The sequence below is a fragment of the Fringilla coelebs genome (assembly GCF_963513975.1).
Source record: "Fringilla coelebs genome assembly, chromosome: Z".
Taxonomy (NCBI): Eukaryota; Metazoa; Chordata; class Aves; order Passeriformes; family Fringillidae; genus Fringilla; species Fringilla coelebs.
Genome location: NC_140031.1, coordinates 10,528,129 through 10,547,281, shown reverse-complemented (window position 1 = coordinate 10,547,281; position 19,153 = coordinate 10,528,129). Strand labels below are relative to the sequence as shown.

At 42.6% G+C, this 19,153-nt stretch overlaps 1 protein-coding gene across 2 annotated transcripts in view; it reads left to right on the top strand.

The window, feature by feature from the left end:
* The first annotated feature begins 3,159 nt into the window (after window positions 1-3,159).
* PDZD2 (PDZ domain containing 2) overlaps window positions 3,160-19,153 on the top strand; it is a 137,689-nt gene continuing 121,695 nt past the window's right edge. For both annotated transcript variants that reach the window (XM_084225054.1, XM_084225057.1), the window contains exon 1: window positions 3,160-3,889. In XM_084225054.1, coding sequence (XP_084081180.1) covers window positions 3,411-3,889 — 479 coding nt within the window. In that variant the 5' untranslated portion in view covers window positions 3,160-3,410. The remainder of the gene's footprint in view (window positions 3,890-19,153) is intronic.

Sequence of the window (19,153 nt, the reverse complement as noted above, 5' to 3'; positions counted from 1 at the left end):
TTAGCCTAATTTTTAGAGTATGTTTTTCTGATTTTTGCTAAGATATTTTAGATGCTAATCCTGTTCTCCAGTGTGTTCTGCAGACACACCCAGCCTTGTGTAATCTGCAGATTTAATATGTGTACTCACTTTCATTGTCCAGGTCACTAATGAATGTGCTGAGCAGAACTAGACTATATAGATCCAGCAGAGCTCCACTTTCGGTGTCCTTCTGTTTCACAGAATGTCATTAATAACTACTCCCTGGGTATGGATTTATAGTAGTCTCATTTAATCATATTTCCCTAGTATATTTATGAGAAAGTTGTTTGAGACAGTGACAAAAGCTATAATAAAGCCCAGATAAATGATATTCAACAACTTCTCCATTATGAAAAGAAATTAATTTGATTTCACATGATTTTATTCTTGCCTCTTATGTGTCTGCTTCTGCTTGTATTTTTGTTCTCTTCCACATACATGCAAACTATTTCTCTGTTTGATTTGGAGTTTTTAGGATGATTGATGCTAGATTGACTGATGTCACATTTTTCTGCTGCTTCTCTTTTTACCCTTGAAGACAGCCACTGCATTTGCTGTTGTCCTTAATTCTGGCCCCTTACTTGTTTGAGAACTCACAAGTGACCAACCATCTGAGACGGTTTTAGCTAGTTTTGTAGGAAATTTAAATGGTGGTTTTTCCCACTCTGCTGGTCTGGAAATACCTGAATTGAACTAATGTCTTACTCTGTTACAGGCAGAGAAGAGGATAGTATGCCTCTGTACTGATATTGTGTGACACTGTGTACTAATCCCCCATGCATAGTTGGTAATTTTAACAAGGACTAAAGGAAAATTCAAACCAGTGTTGCCTCTTTTGGTGTAATTTTTCAATAACTTTCTCTCTGAGCAACATTTTTGAGGATTGCCTACTTGGTATTAATATGCATATAAAGAGTATTTTTTTTTTATCTTCTGCAAGTTTCATTTCATTTTTATACCCTGATGTTTCTATTATTTTTGCCTATGTGTTCACACTATTTTTTTAAACTTGTGCTCAGTAACCTTTTAGTGTTCTCTCTTCTTGTCTTTGAGGAAAATAAAAAGCTTGTGATGCTGCCAAGTCTTCTGATCCTTCTTCATTGAGCTGCTATTGTGCTTGTGCCTTTTAAGCACAAAATATTGTTTCTTCGAGAAACTACAGCTCACCTTGATTTCTTTTTCCTTTCAACTCTTCTCCATGAATTCTCCCCTAGCAGTTTTTTTTTCTTTTAATGTACTGAAACCAGGAATTTCTATTTTGCTGTTCCCAATCCCTTGATTTTACAGGCATTCTGGTATGAGTTTCTTTCCACCTTCTTACCCCCAACACATCTCTCTTAGGAGGCACTTCCCTGCTGATTCCATTATGTGAGAATGTTGCTCTGAAGGCACCAGGTCTTTCTATTTCCTACTATTTTCCTTTCCTAGTAGATATCTCATGCTTCTACTTTCCTATTACCATTGGGTCACCTGTTATCAAGTTCTTGGTTTAGGGTTTGTTGTGCCTTCCTCTGTGTTTTTTTTGTGTTTTCAGCCTTTATTATTGACCAGATAATTTAGCAGTTCTTATTCCTTCTGTGTTCTCGACCTCAGAGCAAATATACACATCATCCTCAGTATGCCAAGATATTCTGCCTCTACTTTATCTTTGTTGGTCCACATATAAGCTATGCATTTTTTGATCAATATTACAGATCTAGGTCTTACTACAGTAAGTTCCAGTTATGTCAATTAAATAATTGCTTTTGTCTTAAATATGAGATCTTACATAAGACTTAAGTTCTTTGTTAAAAAACCTCACATATTCAGCAGTGTTGCATTAGGTTTAGAGGATTTAACCTTATCTCCTGATCAGTCTGTGTATTATCACCTCTTGTTTTAGACATGTGCCTGAGCAGTTTCTGTCTTTATTCTTCCCCTTTTCTTCTCTGATGAGAGATGTCTATCTCCGTTGGGCCATTGGTGTAACTCCAGCCTCTTGATGAATATGCTGGTGCCCTCCTGTACAAGCATCACCTGAGTGGCCCTGAGCTGTTGTTGTCCCCCTTTCTTAGGTCGCTCCTGTCCATCTAGGTACTGCCCCACAGCCATGGAGGTGACAGAACTTTGGATACGGCTTCTGGGCAGCAGCATTTTGCAAGAGCCTTCCTCTACACTCATTCTTTTGGGGTTATAAGCTCTTCCTACAGCGATTCTACCTAACACAGGCCTTTCATAGACATCTGCAAGAGCAGACCTGCAGGCTGCAAGCTCCAAGCTGCTGCTTTCTTTGGTTTTCCTGGTGCACAGCTCACTGAGCAGCATCCACTGCTAGAAAATAAAGCCCTGAAAGAATCTGGTCAACCAGACTTCACTCATGTCAGGGTTTTTTCTTGTTTCATAGATCCTAATGATCCTGGCAAAAAAACCCTGTCTCGCCCTGCTGCCTGCTAACCCCCAGCTCCCACTGACTCCTGGCTATCTGTGTGCATCCCTCACCAGGCTGCAGGAAATGGGGGAATTCACCTGCCCCACTCTTTCCCCAGGAAACTGCATAGTCACTTCTCTTAGATGCCTCACCCACAAGGTGGCTGTGAGCCACTGCTGCTACAAAGGGGGGACCCCATTGGCGTCCTCACCGTTCGTGTTTGCTGCTGCCCATCCCTCGTGCAGCTTGCTGGGGAGCTAAGTCCGGGAAGAGAAAGGTTTCAGCCTTTCCCAGCCCAAAATCACTGCCACGGACGGCAGGGCTGTCGGCTTCAGTGGCTGGTGAGGCCGGTGCCCCGTCAGCAGCCCTTGGCAGGAGTGTCTCCTCCACTCCGGTCGGAGCCCCGGAGCTGCGACTGGAGCATCCCCTGGGCTCTGCGACCCGCATTTCACCGCCAAGGTCAGGAGCTAATGGTGACCTTTTATTCCCTTGCTGCGGAGAGCAGCTGGTGCCCTCAAGTGGTAAATCGCAGGAGGAGAGCGGCCAGGCCGTGCGAGCCGGCCTTGGGCCGCCGGGCCGGGGCTGCGGGGCGCCTGCAGCGGCTCGGGCACTGCTAACCACGGTGTTTTATCCTTGCAGGACGAGACGCCGTGGTGATCGTGGTGGGAAGGACGCTTTGGTCCCGACGGAGCGGGGACACCGGCGGCAGGCAGACCTGGACAGCCACAGACGTCGCAAACTTGACCCGCCAGCCTGTTCATAGGGGCGGTGTAGCACCGGGACGCCAAACATCCTTCCTTGTTCTGTGTTCTTGGTAGCTGGAACCCCCCAAAAATCTCCGTGAGACTAGATGGAGCTTGCTTTGGACCTGCAGCCCCACTCCGGCATGTCCCCAGGGGCTGCGGGGGGCCGCGGCGGCCGACAAGGGAGCCGAGTGGGGCCGGGGCTGAGGCCGTGAGGGGATGCCCAGGGAGGGACAGCGATGCCCATCACACAGGACAACGCCGGGGTCTTCCTGCCCCTCCTGTGCCAGTGGCTGCAGAACAGCCGGCGGGAGGGGGCCGAGGGAGCCGAGCAGCAGCTCTGCCGCTCGGCCGTCCAGAAGCTGAGCGAGTACATCCAGCTCAACTTCTCTGTGGACGAGAGCAACCTGCAGCCAGGGAGCTGTGGGACTTTGGATACGGAGATCTGCACCATGTACCTGGCCCAAGAGATGCGGAAAAATGAAGTCCTGGGCTTGAGCTTTGGGAATATCCCTGCTCTGGGGGACTATGGGGAGAAGCGTCGGGGAGGAAAGAAGAGGAAGGCGCATAAGGGGCCCGTGCTCGACGTCGGGTGCATCTGGGTGACAGACTTGAAGAAGAACAGCCCGGCCGGGAAGTGCGGGAGAGTGCGCCTGAAAGACGAGATCCTTTCTCTGAACGGGCAGCTGATGGTCGGTGTAGATGTCACCGGAGCCAGGTAAGGGTGGCAGAGCCGCCAGCAGCAGCTGCCTCTGGTGCCACATGGTGCAGGGCACAGTTGATACTGATGGAAGTCCAGGAGAAGAGGTTTTGACCTTTGCTTTCCAGCCCCTGAGAGAGCCCTGGGTTCGTTCTTAAGGTCTTGTAGAAAATAAATAACAAAAGCAAATTGATAATTAGCCTACGCGTGCTGCTCACACTTCTGCTGGAAAGTTTTCAGGGGTCACTGGGTCAAAAAATTATACGTCATAATCACCACAGGGGCTGTACTAAAGCAGGAGCCTTCCTGGGTTTGTATAAAACTGTTTTCTTAAGCAAAAATGAACACAGACACAGCAACACTGGGAGATATTTTTACAGGTGCTCATATTTTTTGTTGAATTATTTCAGTTGAGGGAAGCATTTTTGACAGCTAAATGTTGTCTGAGACTTTCTCAAAGCAGGACATTTTTGTGTTTTCCAGTTTGGAACAACTTCATTTTAATAAATTCCCTTTGATTCTAATTCATTTGCTCTCTTCTGATGTCTCCTGACCCAGAAAACTTGAAATCTTTAAGAGTTCAAATCAAAAATTAGGATTCCTGCAATGATACAGATTATTCTTGTGGTGTTTTTTTAATTCATCTATTCCATGCTGTAAAATCAGTTATTGTCCCAGTTTTTTTTCTTTGTGCTCTTTTCTCACATTACCCTTTGCAAAGGTAAAACCCTTTCTCTGCTGTAGATGAGGATGTAAATGTTCATTCATACCTGAGGTTACAATGTACCTGAGGACATGAAATCCTCCCCCTCTTGCCAAAAGGGAATTTATTTTGGGGGTGGCTACTTTTGGAAACCAGTTCCTAGTGAAGTGACCCCAACAGGCAAGACCACTTCACTTGAATGTGGCAGGAGTTTGGGCTGACCATCACTCCCAGTTCTGACATGTGGCAGAATAAAGCAGTGACTCCTCAGTCTGTGGGTTGAGCTGGGCATCTCAACCTTCTATGGCTTTACAGGTACAAAGACAGCCCTCTGTAATTCCTAGCTTGTGATTCAAAAAGTGTGTACATATTGGTACTCTGGCAGTATCAATCAGTGGCACCTCCGAATTTTAAACTGTTTATGGCAAAAGGCAGTTAGTTTGCTGTCTCCCCTTTGTCAGACATCACTGTTTCTAAATAGAACGGAATTGCTTGCAGTGGGCAGCAATAATGTTATCTTATTAATAATGCAAAATGAGAGATAATAGCCAATGAAGTTGAAAATATTTGGATATCTGTCCTTTTTGGCCTGTTTCTGAAGGCTTAATTTAGGGCTTGTTCCTTTTGTAAAGCTCTGTTATTAAACCAGCAAGCTGTGACTGCAGCTAATGGGAGCCAAGTGCTCCATTTTCCTTACTTTTTTTGGCCATTAAAAAAGGCAGAGTTTTGGTAGCATGGAGCCAGTGTTGTTCTTAAAATCCTGTTTTAGAATAGTCAACATCCAATTTAGGCCAAAATTTAGGACATTCCCTGTTTTATTTTCAGCGTCCAAAGCATCCTTGCCTAACTTGCTGTTGACTGCTGTTTGACAAGGGTGATGTTGATGGACGACAATTTGGGACCTTGAGGATGCTCCCAGTTAGGAGAGCTGGCTTTTTCCTATCAGGGAGCTGGCTGGCAGCTCCAACATCATGTTCCCACATTGTGCATCTGGGGTGCTTGAGGGTGCTTTGAGAGTCCTTTAGTAGCTTACTCCACTGGGGTGCTCAGAAGGGACATAATTGTGTTTAACTTTATAATAGTGTGAAAGGCAATGTCAGCTTGCTTTCTGGAAAGACTGCTTCCACTAAAAAGCTTTCCTAGAGAATTCCACATTGCTGCTATGGTGGAAGTAGCAGAGCCCTTTTCCCCTTGGTTTTTCAATGTGTTGTTGGGGCAGGACAGCACACTAAATAGTAGTTCTGACTCAGATTCTGACTGCCTAATTATTCCCTGGCTGAGTGAGAAACACTTCCAGGTCGATACAAGGGGCTGTGGGTGCTCTGATTTGTGGTGTGATTTACTTAGTGGAGACTGCACATGGTCAGTGAAAGTAAAATACTGCTTGAGCTCCTGCAGCACCAGGTTGGACTAGGCAAACAAAATCACTGCTTGTGTGTTTATTCCACACCTGCCAAGTCTTCCAGGGCAGCCCCATCTGCCTGATGAAGGAGTTTTTTACACTGATGCTATGGGGAATCTTCTGATTTATTGCCTTAACAGTGGAGGATTTGGCATGGGGGTCTCACAGCTCTGCCATTTCCCACCTCTGCAGCAGGGTTTTCAGAAGTGTTCCGACATACCCTGGGCTTCATGTAACCTCAGCTCTAGCTCCAGCCTGTCATCCAAACCCTCCCCATTCCAAGGGGCTAAACTAATACACCAGAAAACAAGAGACAAGAGGTGAGGGCACACAGTCCCTTGTTGCAGTCTGAATTGCTGCTAGTAAAGTCCAGGGTACAGAAGCAAAAACGGCCTTTGCATAATATCCATAGATGTTTAATTCAGCCGCGCGGTGAGATGTTCCCTTCTCAGCCACACACTCCCCCCCAAGTCCTGCTCTCTTTCCCAGGGGCCTCCTGGCTGACCTTGGTCTCCGAGCTGCATCAAGGTGAGGCCCAATCAGGGAGAAGGGAGGGAGAGCCTCAGGAACACCCTTGTTCAGGCATGGGAACAGAGGAAGGAGCCAATGGGGTGTAATTTAGGAGAAGACTCTCTAGGGCCTCAACAGTCCCTTCTGCTGGCTCTCCTATGGATACGGTCAGCCTCTAGAGGATGCAGGGGCAGATGATTGGAGCTGGAACAGATTTGACAGCCCTGGACAGACAGAGTGGTGATGGGATCAGACACAGTAAGAGCAGTACAACACTTCCTGGAGGAGCCAGCTGTGAGTACCACTCATCTGTCTCTCCTTGCTAGGAAAGCTGAATATGACTTCTTTAAAGAAAAGTTATTTATTTAAATTCCACCTGATTTCCATGTAAACAGCAGAGATGGGTTGATTATTGCTGAACTTGTTTCTTTTATTTTTTTTCCCTGTCTTTTCATTTAGAGAAACATTATGCAGTAATAAAATCATCAAAGCTCTTTGCTTAACAGGGTATTATTACATTAGAGAGGAATAATGTAGGTGGTGTCATTTTTGGTGATGTTAGTGATTGAGGGAAAATTATTGCTCTCTTTAGAGTTAGCAAATTGTGTGTCTATCAAACACAATTGCAGGGAAATGAGCTGTATTGGAATCCTGAACAAAGGTTAGTCAAAACTCTGCCTATTTATTCTTCTTTTGTCTATACAACTGTATCTCCAAAATATGTGGGTTATATTCCCCCAGACAACAACTTCCTATGTATTTTGGATCCTTACTCATTTTGGGCTATTACTCACTTACTGAAGGGAGGCTCTTGGTATTCCTACAGATGACAAATGAATCCTTCATTTCTTGAACGTAACTGAATGGGGTTTCATTGAGCAAGTCCTTGGAGCACTGCAAAAAAAATTATTTTTTCATGAATATAATTCAGTTTGAAATATTTGATTATAAATTTCATCAAGCATAGCTGCAGTGCTTGGACATAGCTACTATATACATTTAATCCTTAAAATCAGTGTTAAGTGGATTTGCAAATTCATGCTTGTAAAAAGCAAAGTAAGATACATTACCAGTGTTGACAGTGTGGTAGAAACATGAGTTATTATTATAGTTTTGTCACTGAGAGAACCCAACCACTCCTTCAAGATATCATCTTTCTCATTGCCAAAAATTACCAAACATTGCCATATGTGGGAATACATTCAGAGAAGTGGCTGGCTTCTTTTTAACCCACAAACTGGAGTTACTTCCAAAAAAACAAAGAGAGAAATATTTTGACAGCACTTTGCACAGTGCTTTCTTAGTCTCTCCTCTTCAGTCAGTGTCCAGGGGGAAGTTGCTAAGACTCCTCCTCAGAACAGATATGGCATGCCAGAATTCAGTTTATTTTCAGAGATGCTGAGAAAGATCTTTAGCAATCAGGTCTGCAGTGGGGAAGGAGCTTCACTACTTGCCACTAGCAAGTAGCTTGCCACTACTGAAGGCAAATCTTTTGCTTTACCTGAAGCTGAGGGTTTTCAGTGGAGCCAAGATCTTTCCTGAATGCTTGCTTCTGCTGCACATCTTATGTTCACGCATCCAGGATAGCTGGAACTATGAAGGTAAAGTCCTGCTTCTCCTCACACGTCAATACCATTAGTAGGTGTGTGATTTATGGACATTCTAAGCACAGTCCTGCCTCTCTGTAAGTGCTAGCAGCTGATTACAGAGGACAATTCAAAATGTCCAAAAAAATTACAGGTCTCAAAATGTGTATAGCACTTTGTGCTGCCTGCTGTGGCAGTCATTAACAGTCCTGGGCTCTGCTGCGTGAAATCTTGATGTTTTTTTGTCAAAATAAGGGTTCTTGCTGGTGCTGGAAACAAATAATGCAGTTTTTGGTTATAATTAGAGACAGATTCTGCCCTGAACAGGGGTCTTCATGAGGGCAATCTTCTTTGTTCCTGTGCTGTGAGCTCTGCAGACAAGGGGCAGACCTGTACCTGCAGAGCAGTGCATGTGCTGTGGGGCTGGGAGCAGTGAAGTATTTGCTGTGTCCGAGAAAAAATCTGAATGTGATTTGAAAACTGTTTTGTCTGAAGACAAACACTTTCAAGGCACTTTTTTATCGAGATCCCCTTTCCCCAGAAGTTTGAATGGGATTATTTTTAAAAAATAAACTACTTTGCTCCTGCAGTAGAAATATTTTCTTGCTGGGAGAAACATCCTTCCCATCCAGATGTGGTCACTCTTTGATATCCAAGTGCTCCAGTTTTGAATTTCCATGGGGCACTGCTTCCTGCCATGCTGTGTGGAGGCACTGTCACTTTCTCAGGAGGCTGACTGTCCTTGCCATCACTACTTTGTCCCTGTCCTGGCAGCTGCAGTTGTCTCTGGATCATCTGCAAGATTTTATTGCACTCTGTTACTTGTCAGTGTGTTCAAAAGGCATCCATGTGCCCCTACTGATGTGTGGGGATGGGATACTGTGGGAACTCCCTCAGCACATCAGCTGCAGCCCCCAGGACATGATTTGGGTAACAAGTCCATTCCTTAGCTGGGTTGGCTGTTGTGGTGTATGAATGCCTGTGTTATGGTGGAAGGGAGTGGTTTAGGTCTCGCTGCTTATGATGGGATTGTGTTTCATTGGAGTTTTTGGGGATTTATCTTCCTAGCAGTGCAATCTCCTTTATACATCCTTTTAATTACAGAAAAATCACTCCAAGAAAACCATCACTGGTCATCACAGAAAGCTTTGTCTAACAGCACCCCTACCTCCCAGGCACATCAGGTTACATGGATCGATTGCTCTGCTTTTCTGTGTTTCCTCACCTCCTTCCTAAAGCAGTGGTGCTGCCAACACAAAGTGCTGCTCAGTATAAGCAGCTGCTTTTCCTGGTGTTAGTAGGGCCTTGTCTTGGTTATGTCCACAAGAAAATATTTTTGTTTTAATAGGAAAAATAATGGAAATTTATCCTGTCCCTTTGCCCTTGGCCAAGGGGCAAACATTTCTGTGTGAGCTCCTTGTTAAAATATTAACAGCACTGACTACACAGCGAAAAATAAATACAGTGGTCCTGGAGACTGCAGCCTCCAAATGTATTCTCAGGGAATAGAGTTCTCATAACTGACCTAAAAAATACCCCCAACCTGTCATGGAATTGAATTAGTTTCCTTTTTTATATCATATTACTGATCATCATGCTGTTAAGTGATGGATCAGGGCACAGAGGTTGAAAGCTGGGGCTTGTTATCATGGGCAAGGATGAGAAGCCTGTGCTGATGTGCCCTCCAAGCTGCCTGGTGCATGAGTCCTGAGGATGGAAAATAAGCAGCACATAGGGATTTTGGCTGAGTGTTTTCTCATCCTGTTGAGCTGCTGTTGGCTGGGATACAGTAAATGTGTGCTGAACCTGTGCAAAATGAGAGAAAGCCTATGGGTGTCTAACATTTGCAAGGCACAGCCTAAGTCTCACTGTGCTCCTGAAGTCTGGAGTATGCAGTCCCCTCTGAAGCATGGTTGCTGTATTTTACACTCATAGTGGATATAAGTCCCCTGCTTGATAGTAGATATAAATTCCTCCCTCTCCCCTCCCTTAAAATATAGCAGGACTAAGAAACTAAGAAAGAGATGTTTTTCTTTCCTTCTTTTATGTTTCCTGGAAGGTATGAGCAGACTTAGCCACACGTGTTGAGAAATAAATTGCTCTGAAGAAATGAGCTTTATTCCAAATCCTCTCTTAAGAGCCAAAGTCTTAAATAGAAGGTCACTAATCCCTGGACTCAGCAGAGATCATTTAGCTGGTTTGTCCTCTTTGCTTTATTAATCTGAGTTTGTGTTCACTTGGTTTCCCCTTCTCACCCTCCAGTTCCTGCTGTCCCTCTCCCCATGCCAAGCTTCTGTGGAGGCACAACTCATTCCCTTGTAACAGTGGCCATTAGCAACATCCCATTACCACAACTGCCTCCTTAACAGACTTTCTGAACCCCTCATCTGCCTCAAATTTGCATCTTATTTATCTTCTTGCTCAGACAAGTTTTATCTGAACCCCATTAAAAATGATAGAAAGACTTCCACTGATTTAAACAGCTCACATCCTCTATGTGTTTGCATGTTTATCCAAAAACTAAGGGATCGATATGCCTGTCACTGCCTTCTACATAGCGTCAGCACTGAACAACAGACCTGGCCTCTCTCTAGAAATCGTGATTCCCCGGAAGCACACACGTGTCACTAGACAACATCCTCAGGTTATCTGCCAAAATTTCTCCCAGCCCTGCCTCTGCATGCTTGCTTTTCAGAAGCATTGCATCAGGCTTGAAAAGACTTGGACAGTGTTTGGTGGTATTGCCTTAGGAGGTGTAAAAACTTCAGAGGTTATAGAGACGGTTTTTTCTGTGCTTTGTTTTTGTTTTAATGAGCTGTGAAAGTTCTGATCAGAAATCTGTACCTTGCTGCCCAATATATGGCTGTGCCTCTCCATTTAATTTGGTGTTCTGATCATGCTGTAATTACAAGAGAAGAAACCCAGCATTTGGGAGGGAGCTTTGCCCTCCCTGCTCTTCCCTCCCTGCTCATCCTCTGTGTGAACAGCCTGTTTTGGTGAGTCAGCCTTGTGCCTTGTCATTTACCTTGAAACCAAAGTGCCAGCAGGATCCCTTTTACATCCTGAGTGGGATTTTCAGCCTGACACACAGCAAGTATCTCATGCTCTCAGGTCATGTGGAAGTACAGTCAGGGTGCAGCAGAACGTAGCTAATTGGCAAACTGCTGGAATGTGCAAAATAAGAGTGACTTTTTTCCACTGCTCAGCCAAGTAACAGGTGAGGCCTTCAGCCACAGCATCAGTTATTTTCATAGCCTCTCCAGCAGTGTGTTTGCTAGCACAGAACAGTGCTTTAGCCATCAATAATTAAAAATACAGATGTTCAAAGACACAAGCAAGGAACATTCTGTGCCCATTATTCCTACTCTTTCTATAATGCTCGTGCCCAAACACAGCAGTTTGCCATGTGCAGTCATTCACAGCAACTTCTAGACTGCAAATGTGACTTTCTTTTCATATTCTGGGAGACCAGAATTTTGCACAAAGCAGGCTATGGGCCAAAGATTGATTTTCTTGAGACAGAAGCTCTGAGCTGCTGCAAAAGTAGGAGTTGACTGGAGCCAGGTTACTGAGTGGCAGTGAGAATCCTGGGAGGTTGTCCTGTACTGACTGATGTGCCTTGAGCCCTGGAAAGGCATTGCTTTTCCAGTCCTCATTCAAATAGTATTTCTTACAGCGTGGTCTAAGTGAGCAGCATTCTCATTCTTAGATGTGTTTTGCAGCTGCTCTGCAAAGCAGGACATGATCATACCTTCTTGGCAACCTCTGGGTGTGACTGTTGCTGTCCTGAAAGATGGACTAGATCTGAACTGTGACCCTCCAGAGCTAAAAGCATTAACAGTGATGGCAGCTTAAAACCCACTTATCCCCTGTCACTTGAAATCTGGCCTGGACTGGAAAGGACAGGAGCAGGGAGGGTTGAAAAATGGTGAACATTTTTCAGAGACAGTTCCACAGTTAGAGGGTCAACATCAGCCTCAGAGAAATGGTTTGTCAACATGAACCTGCCATCTATGGACATAAGTGAGAGGATAACTACAATAAACACAAGTAAGATCAGCAAAGAGACAAGTACATAATCACAGAGACAGCTGTTGCAGTGGATGGCTTTTGGGATGGGATTTTTTTTAACATGGAAAGCTTGTTTTTTTTAGCTCATGTGACACTTGCCTCCAGCTCCAAGCAGTATCACATGCTCCTTGAAACTTATTTTTCTGTCTCCTTTTTATCAGATGTGGGCTAAGAGGCGAAGTTCATATATATCAACTGCAGACTCTGCAGTATTGCTCACTGTTCTTCTTTCTCTGGGTAAAATGTATGATGTTCAGCAAGATCACCTAAGCCTCTGAAGGAAAACATGTTTAACAGACCAGTAACAGGGAAAAGATAAGTTGGCAGGCACTGTGACAAGATTTGGGGCAGTTCAAGAATACTTGTACCTTCCAAAACAGGACAAGAGTATGGCAAATGGTGGCTGTTAGCAGCAAACTTCACCCTAAAGCATCCAAGACTCAGGAATCCCATCCAACTGAAGCCTCTCTAACAAGAATGTGAGAAACCAGACATAGATGGAAAATGGATTCAGGCTTTTTCAAAATAAAACAGAATTGTTGAAACATGACTGAAAGAGGTTACTGTTTCAGGTGATGCCTAAGACTCATTTCTGTTGTTTAAAAAGGTGTCAAGGTCTGGTTTTAACCCTTCTCCATAGTCAGTACTATAGATAACCAGATGATCTTCAGAAAGAACCCAAAGAAACAAACAACTTGTAAAATAAATATTTGATTAAAATATTAATAACTTTGACCTATGTTTCCTATGCCATTACTTGGTTACTGGAATAGGTTCAGGCTAGCAGGGTAACAGTTTGAAACAAAAGTCAGGGAAGTCTTCTTGCCCATCCTTCTACACTTTGACCAGTGTCTCTTTTTGCCATCATGACTAAAGAATTACTAAGTACTTGCCAATTTTTCATAGCCTGGGCTATTTTTATTCTGGTAACAAAGAAAATAACACAGACATGTGGTAGCCAGTAAACTTTGTGGTACCATCTATCTGAATACAGAGCCCTAGGCTAGAGGTTGGGGAATTCTGTCTTGAAAACTCATGGATGACAAATGGAGCCAAACCAGTGTGTGATGTTCCCACTGAAAATGGTTTCTAGCAAACTCTAATTGTTCTGCTGAAAACAACATTTCATGTTTTCATCTGAGGAAGAGTTCTACTAAAACAGATTTTTCTCGGTTTCCTCTAGAGGGCAATGTCATATAAATATTTTAAGCAAATTCTTGGTTCTATCAACTGGGAATTTTAGCCTGTCTTATTCAGGATTTTCCAAGGCAGCAGTGAAAATTGTTTCTTTACATGCTTTTAAGATGTGTATATACGTAATATATATAATCTGATTCTCAGGCTTGTAGAGCGCAGTAGCTAATCCTTTTAAGAAGCAAGAAATATGTTGTGCATTTTGGGTAGATTTGGCTATTCTGGAATGCAAAGAAGGAACTGGTGAAGACTTGACTCTCTTCTATACCTGTGCAGCTTCAAGGACTTTGAGGAACTGCTACTTATGTAACAATTGTAAAAAATATTATAATCTGGTTGTCTAAGAATGAAGTTACCAGTTGTTGTAGTATATGTCTGTAGCTGGAACTTCAGAGCAGAGGATAAATCTAAATACTAAGTCAAAGTGATTCATAAGACCTAGGAAACAGAACGGTATTGTGTTATTTATTTCCATAAGAATTAATGTATATATTCCTGGGTTTACTAACTGTATTGCATGTTTGATGGATGCTAGTAACAGCACAATTTCCTAATTATTTGTACAGATAAACAGCTGCTAAAATTAGTATGACTCAAAGGTGGTCACTCTGGACCCTAGTAATTTAATGTAAGGGACATTTTTAGACATCACGGTAGTATAAAAATGGTAACTATAGATAAAGGCTGTTTTCCTTAAAGCTCAGGTGTAGTATTTGAAAGATATTTCCATGGGCATAAATTTCTTTTTTGTCATCTGTATCATTATCTTCCTTCCTTCTCCCAAACTGACATTAGTAAAAGGAAAATTTGCCCTTGACATTGCAACATGAAAATGGTTTTTGGGAAATCCTTTTACAGTTTTGTCTTCTTTCCTCTCCTGATGGCCACTAGTCCTTTGGAGATTCACCAAAATGGCTTTACTGGATTGTCTTGCAAATCCCATACATTTACTGAATTGGTATGTTAACAAAATATTTTTTCCAAAGTAGTAGCAGGCAATCTGCAGTTGTCAGGTTCTCTAAATGAATAAACCTGTTAGTTTGTTTTTCTCCAAACAGGAAACACAATTAATTGAAGTAAAACACTTATTCCCCAAAGTGCTTTATTTTGAAAATAATGGCCTGTGAATAAAAAAGCTGTGTTTGCATTGGCTTCAAAGCCTGCAGGCATTAGGTAGCAAAGTAAGATTTGCCATCTACTTCTGAGTAATAGCAACTCTAAGAAAAATCTGAGGTCTTCTGTAGGTTTTAAACGCTTAAATAAGTGAGAATTGCTTTTAAATTATTGCTGCTGGCCAGGCAGGACTTTTTCCTAAATTCTGCCTTAACAGAATTATGATAAGCAGATTGCAAATGTTAAGTTCCTGGGAAAAATTTTTAGAGACCTCAGAGGAAAGTAAATATTCTTAGTTTCATTTCTCCTGCTGCATGAGAAGCTTCGTGTTTGATCCTTATATTCATCACCACCTTCATTTAGGGCTTGTGTTTAGATCTCACTCTCTCTAAATTAGCTGGCAGCTTAATGCTTAATCACAGGGGGATTATTCCTTGCCTGGCTGAAAGGAGCTGTGTTTGGGGCTGTAGGGGTGTGGGGAGGTTGTTCAATCTGGGGAGGTTGTTCAATCTGGGCTGGGATCCCTGTTTGTGGGTAGCCCAGGGAATGACACACCTGCATGGCTGCAGCTGCTGAAGGAGCCACCAAGGCTCACAGCTCCATCTTCTCCTGACCCCCTCTGCCTTCCTTACTGGTGAGTGCTCTGCAGTGCAGGTCTCTTGCTGCTGTGCCCAGCCTCTCTGACAATTCCATAACACCATGGGCTTTGCTGGAATGCCTTCCCACTCCAATTTGCCTTCCAAATTTTCTCCTCCCACTGCATATCTGTCCCAGCTATACACTAAATAGTCTAATCCCTGATCTGGTATTCTGTTGTGGCCTGCATTTGGAAAGTAAGTGGTGTATACAGCAGAGCAGAAAATTATTTAGTAATCCAGTTTCATCACGATGAACTATGTGGTTAAAATAAATCGTATTTCAATAGTTCACCAGTTATGCTGTGGAGAAAGAAATAATAGTTAAAAAAGATGTACAGATGCCAAATGGATTAGAAGGTAATGGCTGGTGTATGGAATTCTAAATCAACAAGGGTTTACTACAGGGCTATGCCTTTAAAAGGACTCTATATTATATAGTAGATGAGAAAGGTGGAATATCAGTGCTTTATAAGAATGATTTTGTGGCTTAAATGCTTTCTCTCATGACCTGAGAAACAAATTGTAAACTGTGGAAATTACTTTAGGGAGCATTGTCACTAAGAAAAAAAAAAAAAAGCAAGTTAGAGAAGTAAACATCTCTCTTCAGACAGGTAGATTTCAGATGAGCTTCAAAACAAAAGAGGTAAATAGGAAGAAGGTAGAAAAAATTTAGGATGGAAGGAGGACTTAGAAATTCATTAATCCTGGCTGGATGAATTATAATCAGAAGTATTTTGTCTGATATGTAATTAAATTAGATATCATTATCTGTTAAAACCATTCAGCCAGCTCTAATAACCAAGGAAACCAATCCTGAGTCCAGGTGTTAGTTCCTACACTCCCTGAGGTTTTCCCGGCCTCAGGGATATTCTCTCATTTAATGATAGTATCAATAATAGTATTAAAAAATATGAAAAGTAACAGTCTCCCTTTTTATATAATCTTCAACATGCAGAGCAGCACACCTGGGATGCACTGTCCATGTCCTACATCTGGGGAATCATGTGTGACTTTTCGAAGCCAAATGGAGATCTCTTCTAGATTAAAAAATGTCATATACTGTGCTATATATGGAGTCATAAGCTGCTGTAAGAATCTGGCATGAACCCAGTGTAAAGAACTAGTTTAAATTCCATGTAAAGTTTTGACTTCTTCACATTTTAGTGGCATTTGCTATTTGCTTGTAGCTCATGCTGCTGTCTACAGCAGGGCCATGCTGGTTCCGTCTTCACCTTCCATTTCTCCTCCATGTGCTTCTATTTTAAATCATTGACTTATAAGTTATGCTTTCATAAACTGTATATGACTTAGAGCTATGTATCTACCTCCTGTCAGGGTCTTACAGCCTAATGGATAGCACGTGTGGACTTAAGAAGTGTTGGGTCCTGGTCACGCCTTTTCCCCACGCTGTGAACGAGTCACGGCCTCAGTGACAGGGAGGTGATGACAGCAGCTCACTTTCTGCAGGTGCTTGAGCTCTCGGGGGGAAGAGCACTTTATTAAATGCTGGGTTTTATGGCAAAGAGTTTCTTTCCAGGTACTTGCTTGTCTGATGCAGGGTTATAAAGTCAGAGTACCTTCACAAGGGCTAAAAGTCTTTGAAATACCTGTTTCTGCAGAAGTACATTTGAGCAATACCAATAAGCTCTAGCTCAGGAGATACCTGCCTGGTTATGAATTTAGCTATTATCCGGTCTTCCCAAGTATCTCCAAGAGGTGTCCATGTACAATAGCAAGATTTATTTACGTGTAAAGTTTCCTAGAGTAATGACAGAATGGAAAAACTGAATTCTGTTTTTCCAAGGCCCTGAAGCCAAAACCCTGTCCTTTCCTGTACCTACTGCTACGTGGGGAAAAAATATCCAAAAACAAAACCAAAAAATCCCCATAGCCTTGTTTTTGTCATGGTGATCTAGCCAACACACAGCTGAAATCTGATTTCCATATACAGTATTTGAGATTTGTGGTGAACTGACAAGGTCTGAAGCCAATCCTGCTGGAGCTGCCAGTTATCTGGTTGGAGTGCTTGTTCCAGTTTATAAAACTTTGCATATTATACCTTACTGTGTTATCTTTTAGAGTTGAAACAGTGGAAAAGTCTCGCAAGACTGAAGACTTTGGATGGGGGTTTATTAAGGAAAAAGGGGCCACTTTATGCCTTTATTGGGGAAAATGTGATTTAATAGTTTCCTGTTTAACACAGCTCTTATTTTGTGAGAACTTCCTTGCAAGTATGAACAGGCTAATTGGGAAGCTGAGGAGGAACAGGTATCAAAAGGTAAGCATGTGAGAAAGAGAAAAACCAGGATTAAATATAACTATATTAACTCATTGCATGACAGACACATACTGGGAGCAGCCTGGTAATGCAGGGGCTGTTTTGCTACCCCAGCTCCCAAACTTTACCCTCTCTCAGGGTCACTTCACACATCCCCCTTGCTTTGTGGCCCCTGGTTTGCCAGTCAAGGAGCCCATGGGGTATGTGCAGGAGTGATGTGGTAGTTTCAGGTGCAGACACAGGGAGGAAGTTTGTATGTAGTCCATGGAATACTGTTTCTGGGGTTCCCCAGGCTCCTTCTCTGAGGACTAACTTGGTGCATGGAATGGGACAAAAAAGTGAACATGAGGTTGGACTGAGAGTTTCCTTTTTTGTCATGTTTTGCTGCATGCTCTTTCAGCAGCATTCATCAAAGTAGCCTGCAAATTGTGTCCTGGAGAAATAGCTCGATTTAATATATAAGTTTTAAACTTAGCATTGCTCTTATTTTTCCCCAGGTTGCCTGCATTTGGAACTTTTAACCTTTAGATTGTGCCAATTGATCAAAATGTTCCTGTGTCATTACTAAAGCTTGATTTTTATTTTTCTTCTCTTTCAATTGGCAAAATCTGCTCCTGACTTAGGAGGAAGGCTTGGAACCTTACCAAATGAAAATGTGAAGCCAAAGAAGATTATTTGTTGTTTGGAATACCCCTTCTTTCTTAGTACAATCAAAAGACAAACTATTTTTCATCCCTTGTAAAATGTTTACATATTCATTCAGGGGAAAGGAGGTGAATCCCAAGTGTAAGAGATAGAGGAGCAGTTCCTGATTTTCATACGTGTAAGCATTATGGCAAGGCAGATTGATTAATTTAAGAGGTTACTCTTGGTTTATGACCATGTAAAAGGAGAATTGAACCTGCAGGATGTGTTCTCAAATATGGTCAGCTACCACAGATTGGTCCAAAAGAAGACATCACACCTCAAAAAAAAAAAAAAAAAAAAAAAAAAAAAAAAAAAAAAAAAAAAAAATCTCAGGATCTGTCATAAATCTTTAATCCAAAAAGATCAAGAGATAACCTAGGAAAAAATCCAAAAGGGGTCAGAAATCCAAGAGGGATCCTTCCCATGGAGCCCATAGGCACAGTGTCTGAGGTCTGCAATCAGTACCAGATGCTGCTGATATGTGATGTGGATCTTGTAACAAAGAAATGCTGGACCCATTCAGCCCAAGCAGGAAGCCTTGCAGATTAATTTTGTATTAGTTGGAGCCTGTAGATTGCTTTTGCAAGCAAAATTGAGCCTGGGTGTTAAGATGATCTGGATCAAGAAACCCAAATTAGGTTTCCTCCTTAAAGAGGAATGAGCACATTTTGGCACCAGTTTTCATAACGGTTTTAGAAAGAAAATATTTGGAAACAGATGCAGTATGTTTCTGTATATTAAATCCAGTCTGTGAAATAAAGCTACTCTCTCTGACTGCGCAGAATGGTCAGAAGACTCCTGGAACAAGATCCCCACTAAATTTTAGGTGTGTTTTAAGGAAGACTGTTTGAAACATTAATAAGTGGTGAGTGGATGGCATATTCTGATATGTGCTGGGAAGTAAGCACAGATGAAATGCAGGGTGGTTTGCAATGTTTAAAAACCTACATTATTTTTGTAGTTAAAGAGAGGGAAAAGTGTTGCTTTCACAGGAAATCCTAGTGAGCAAGCACATATGAGCAATGAATTGGGAACTTGGAAAAGTTAATTCCTAAACTGAGAGCTTGTGTAGCCCTACCTGCTATGCAAGTCCTGCTGGA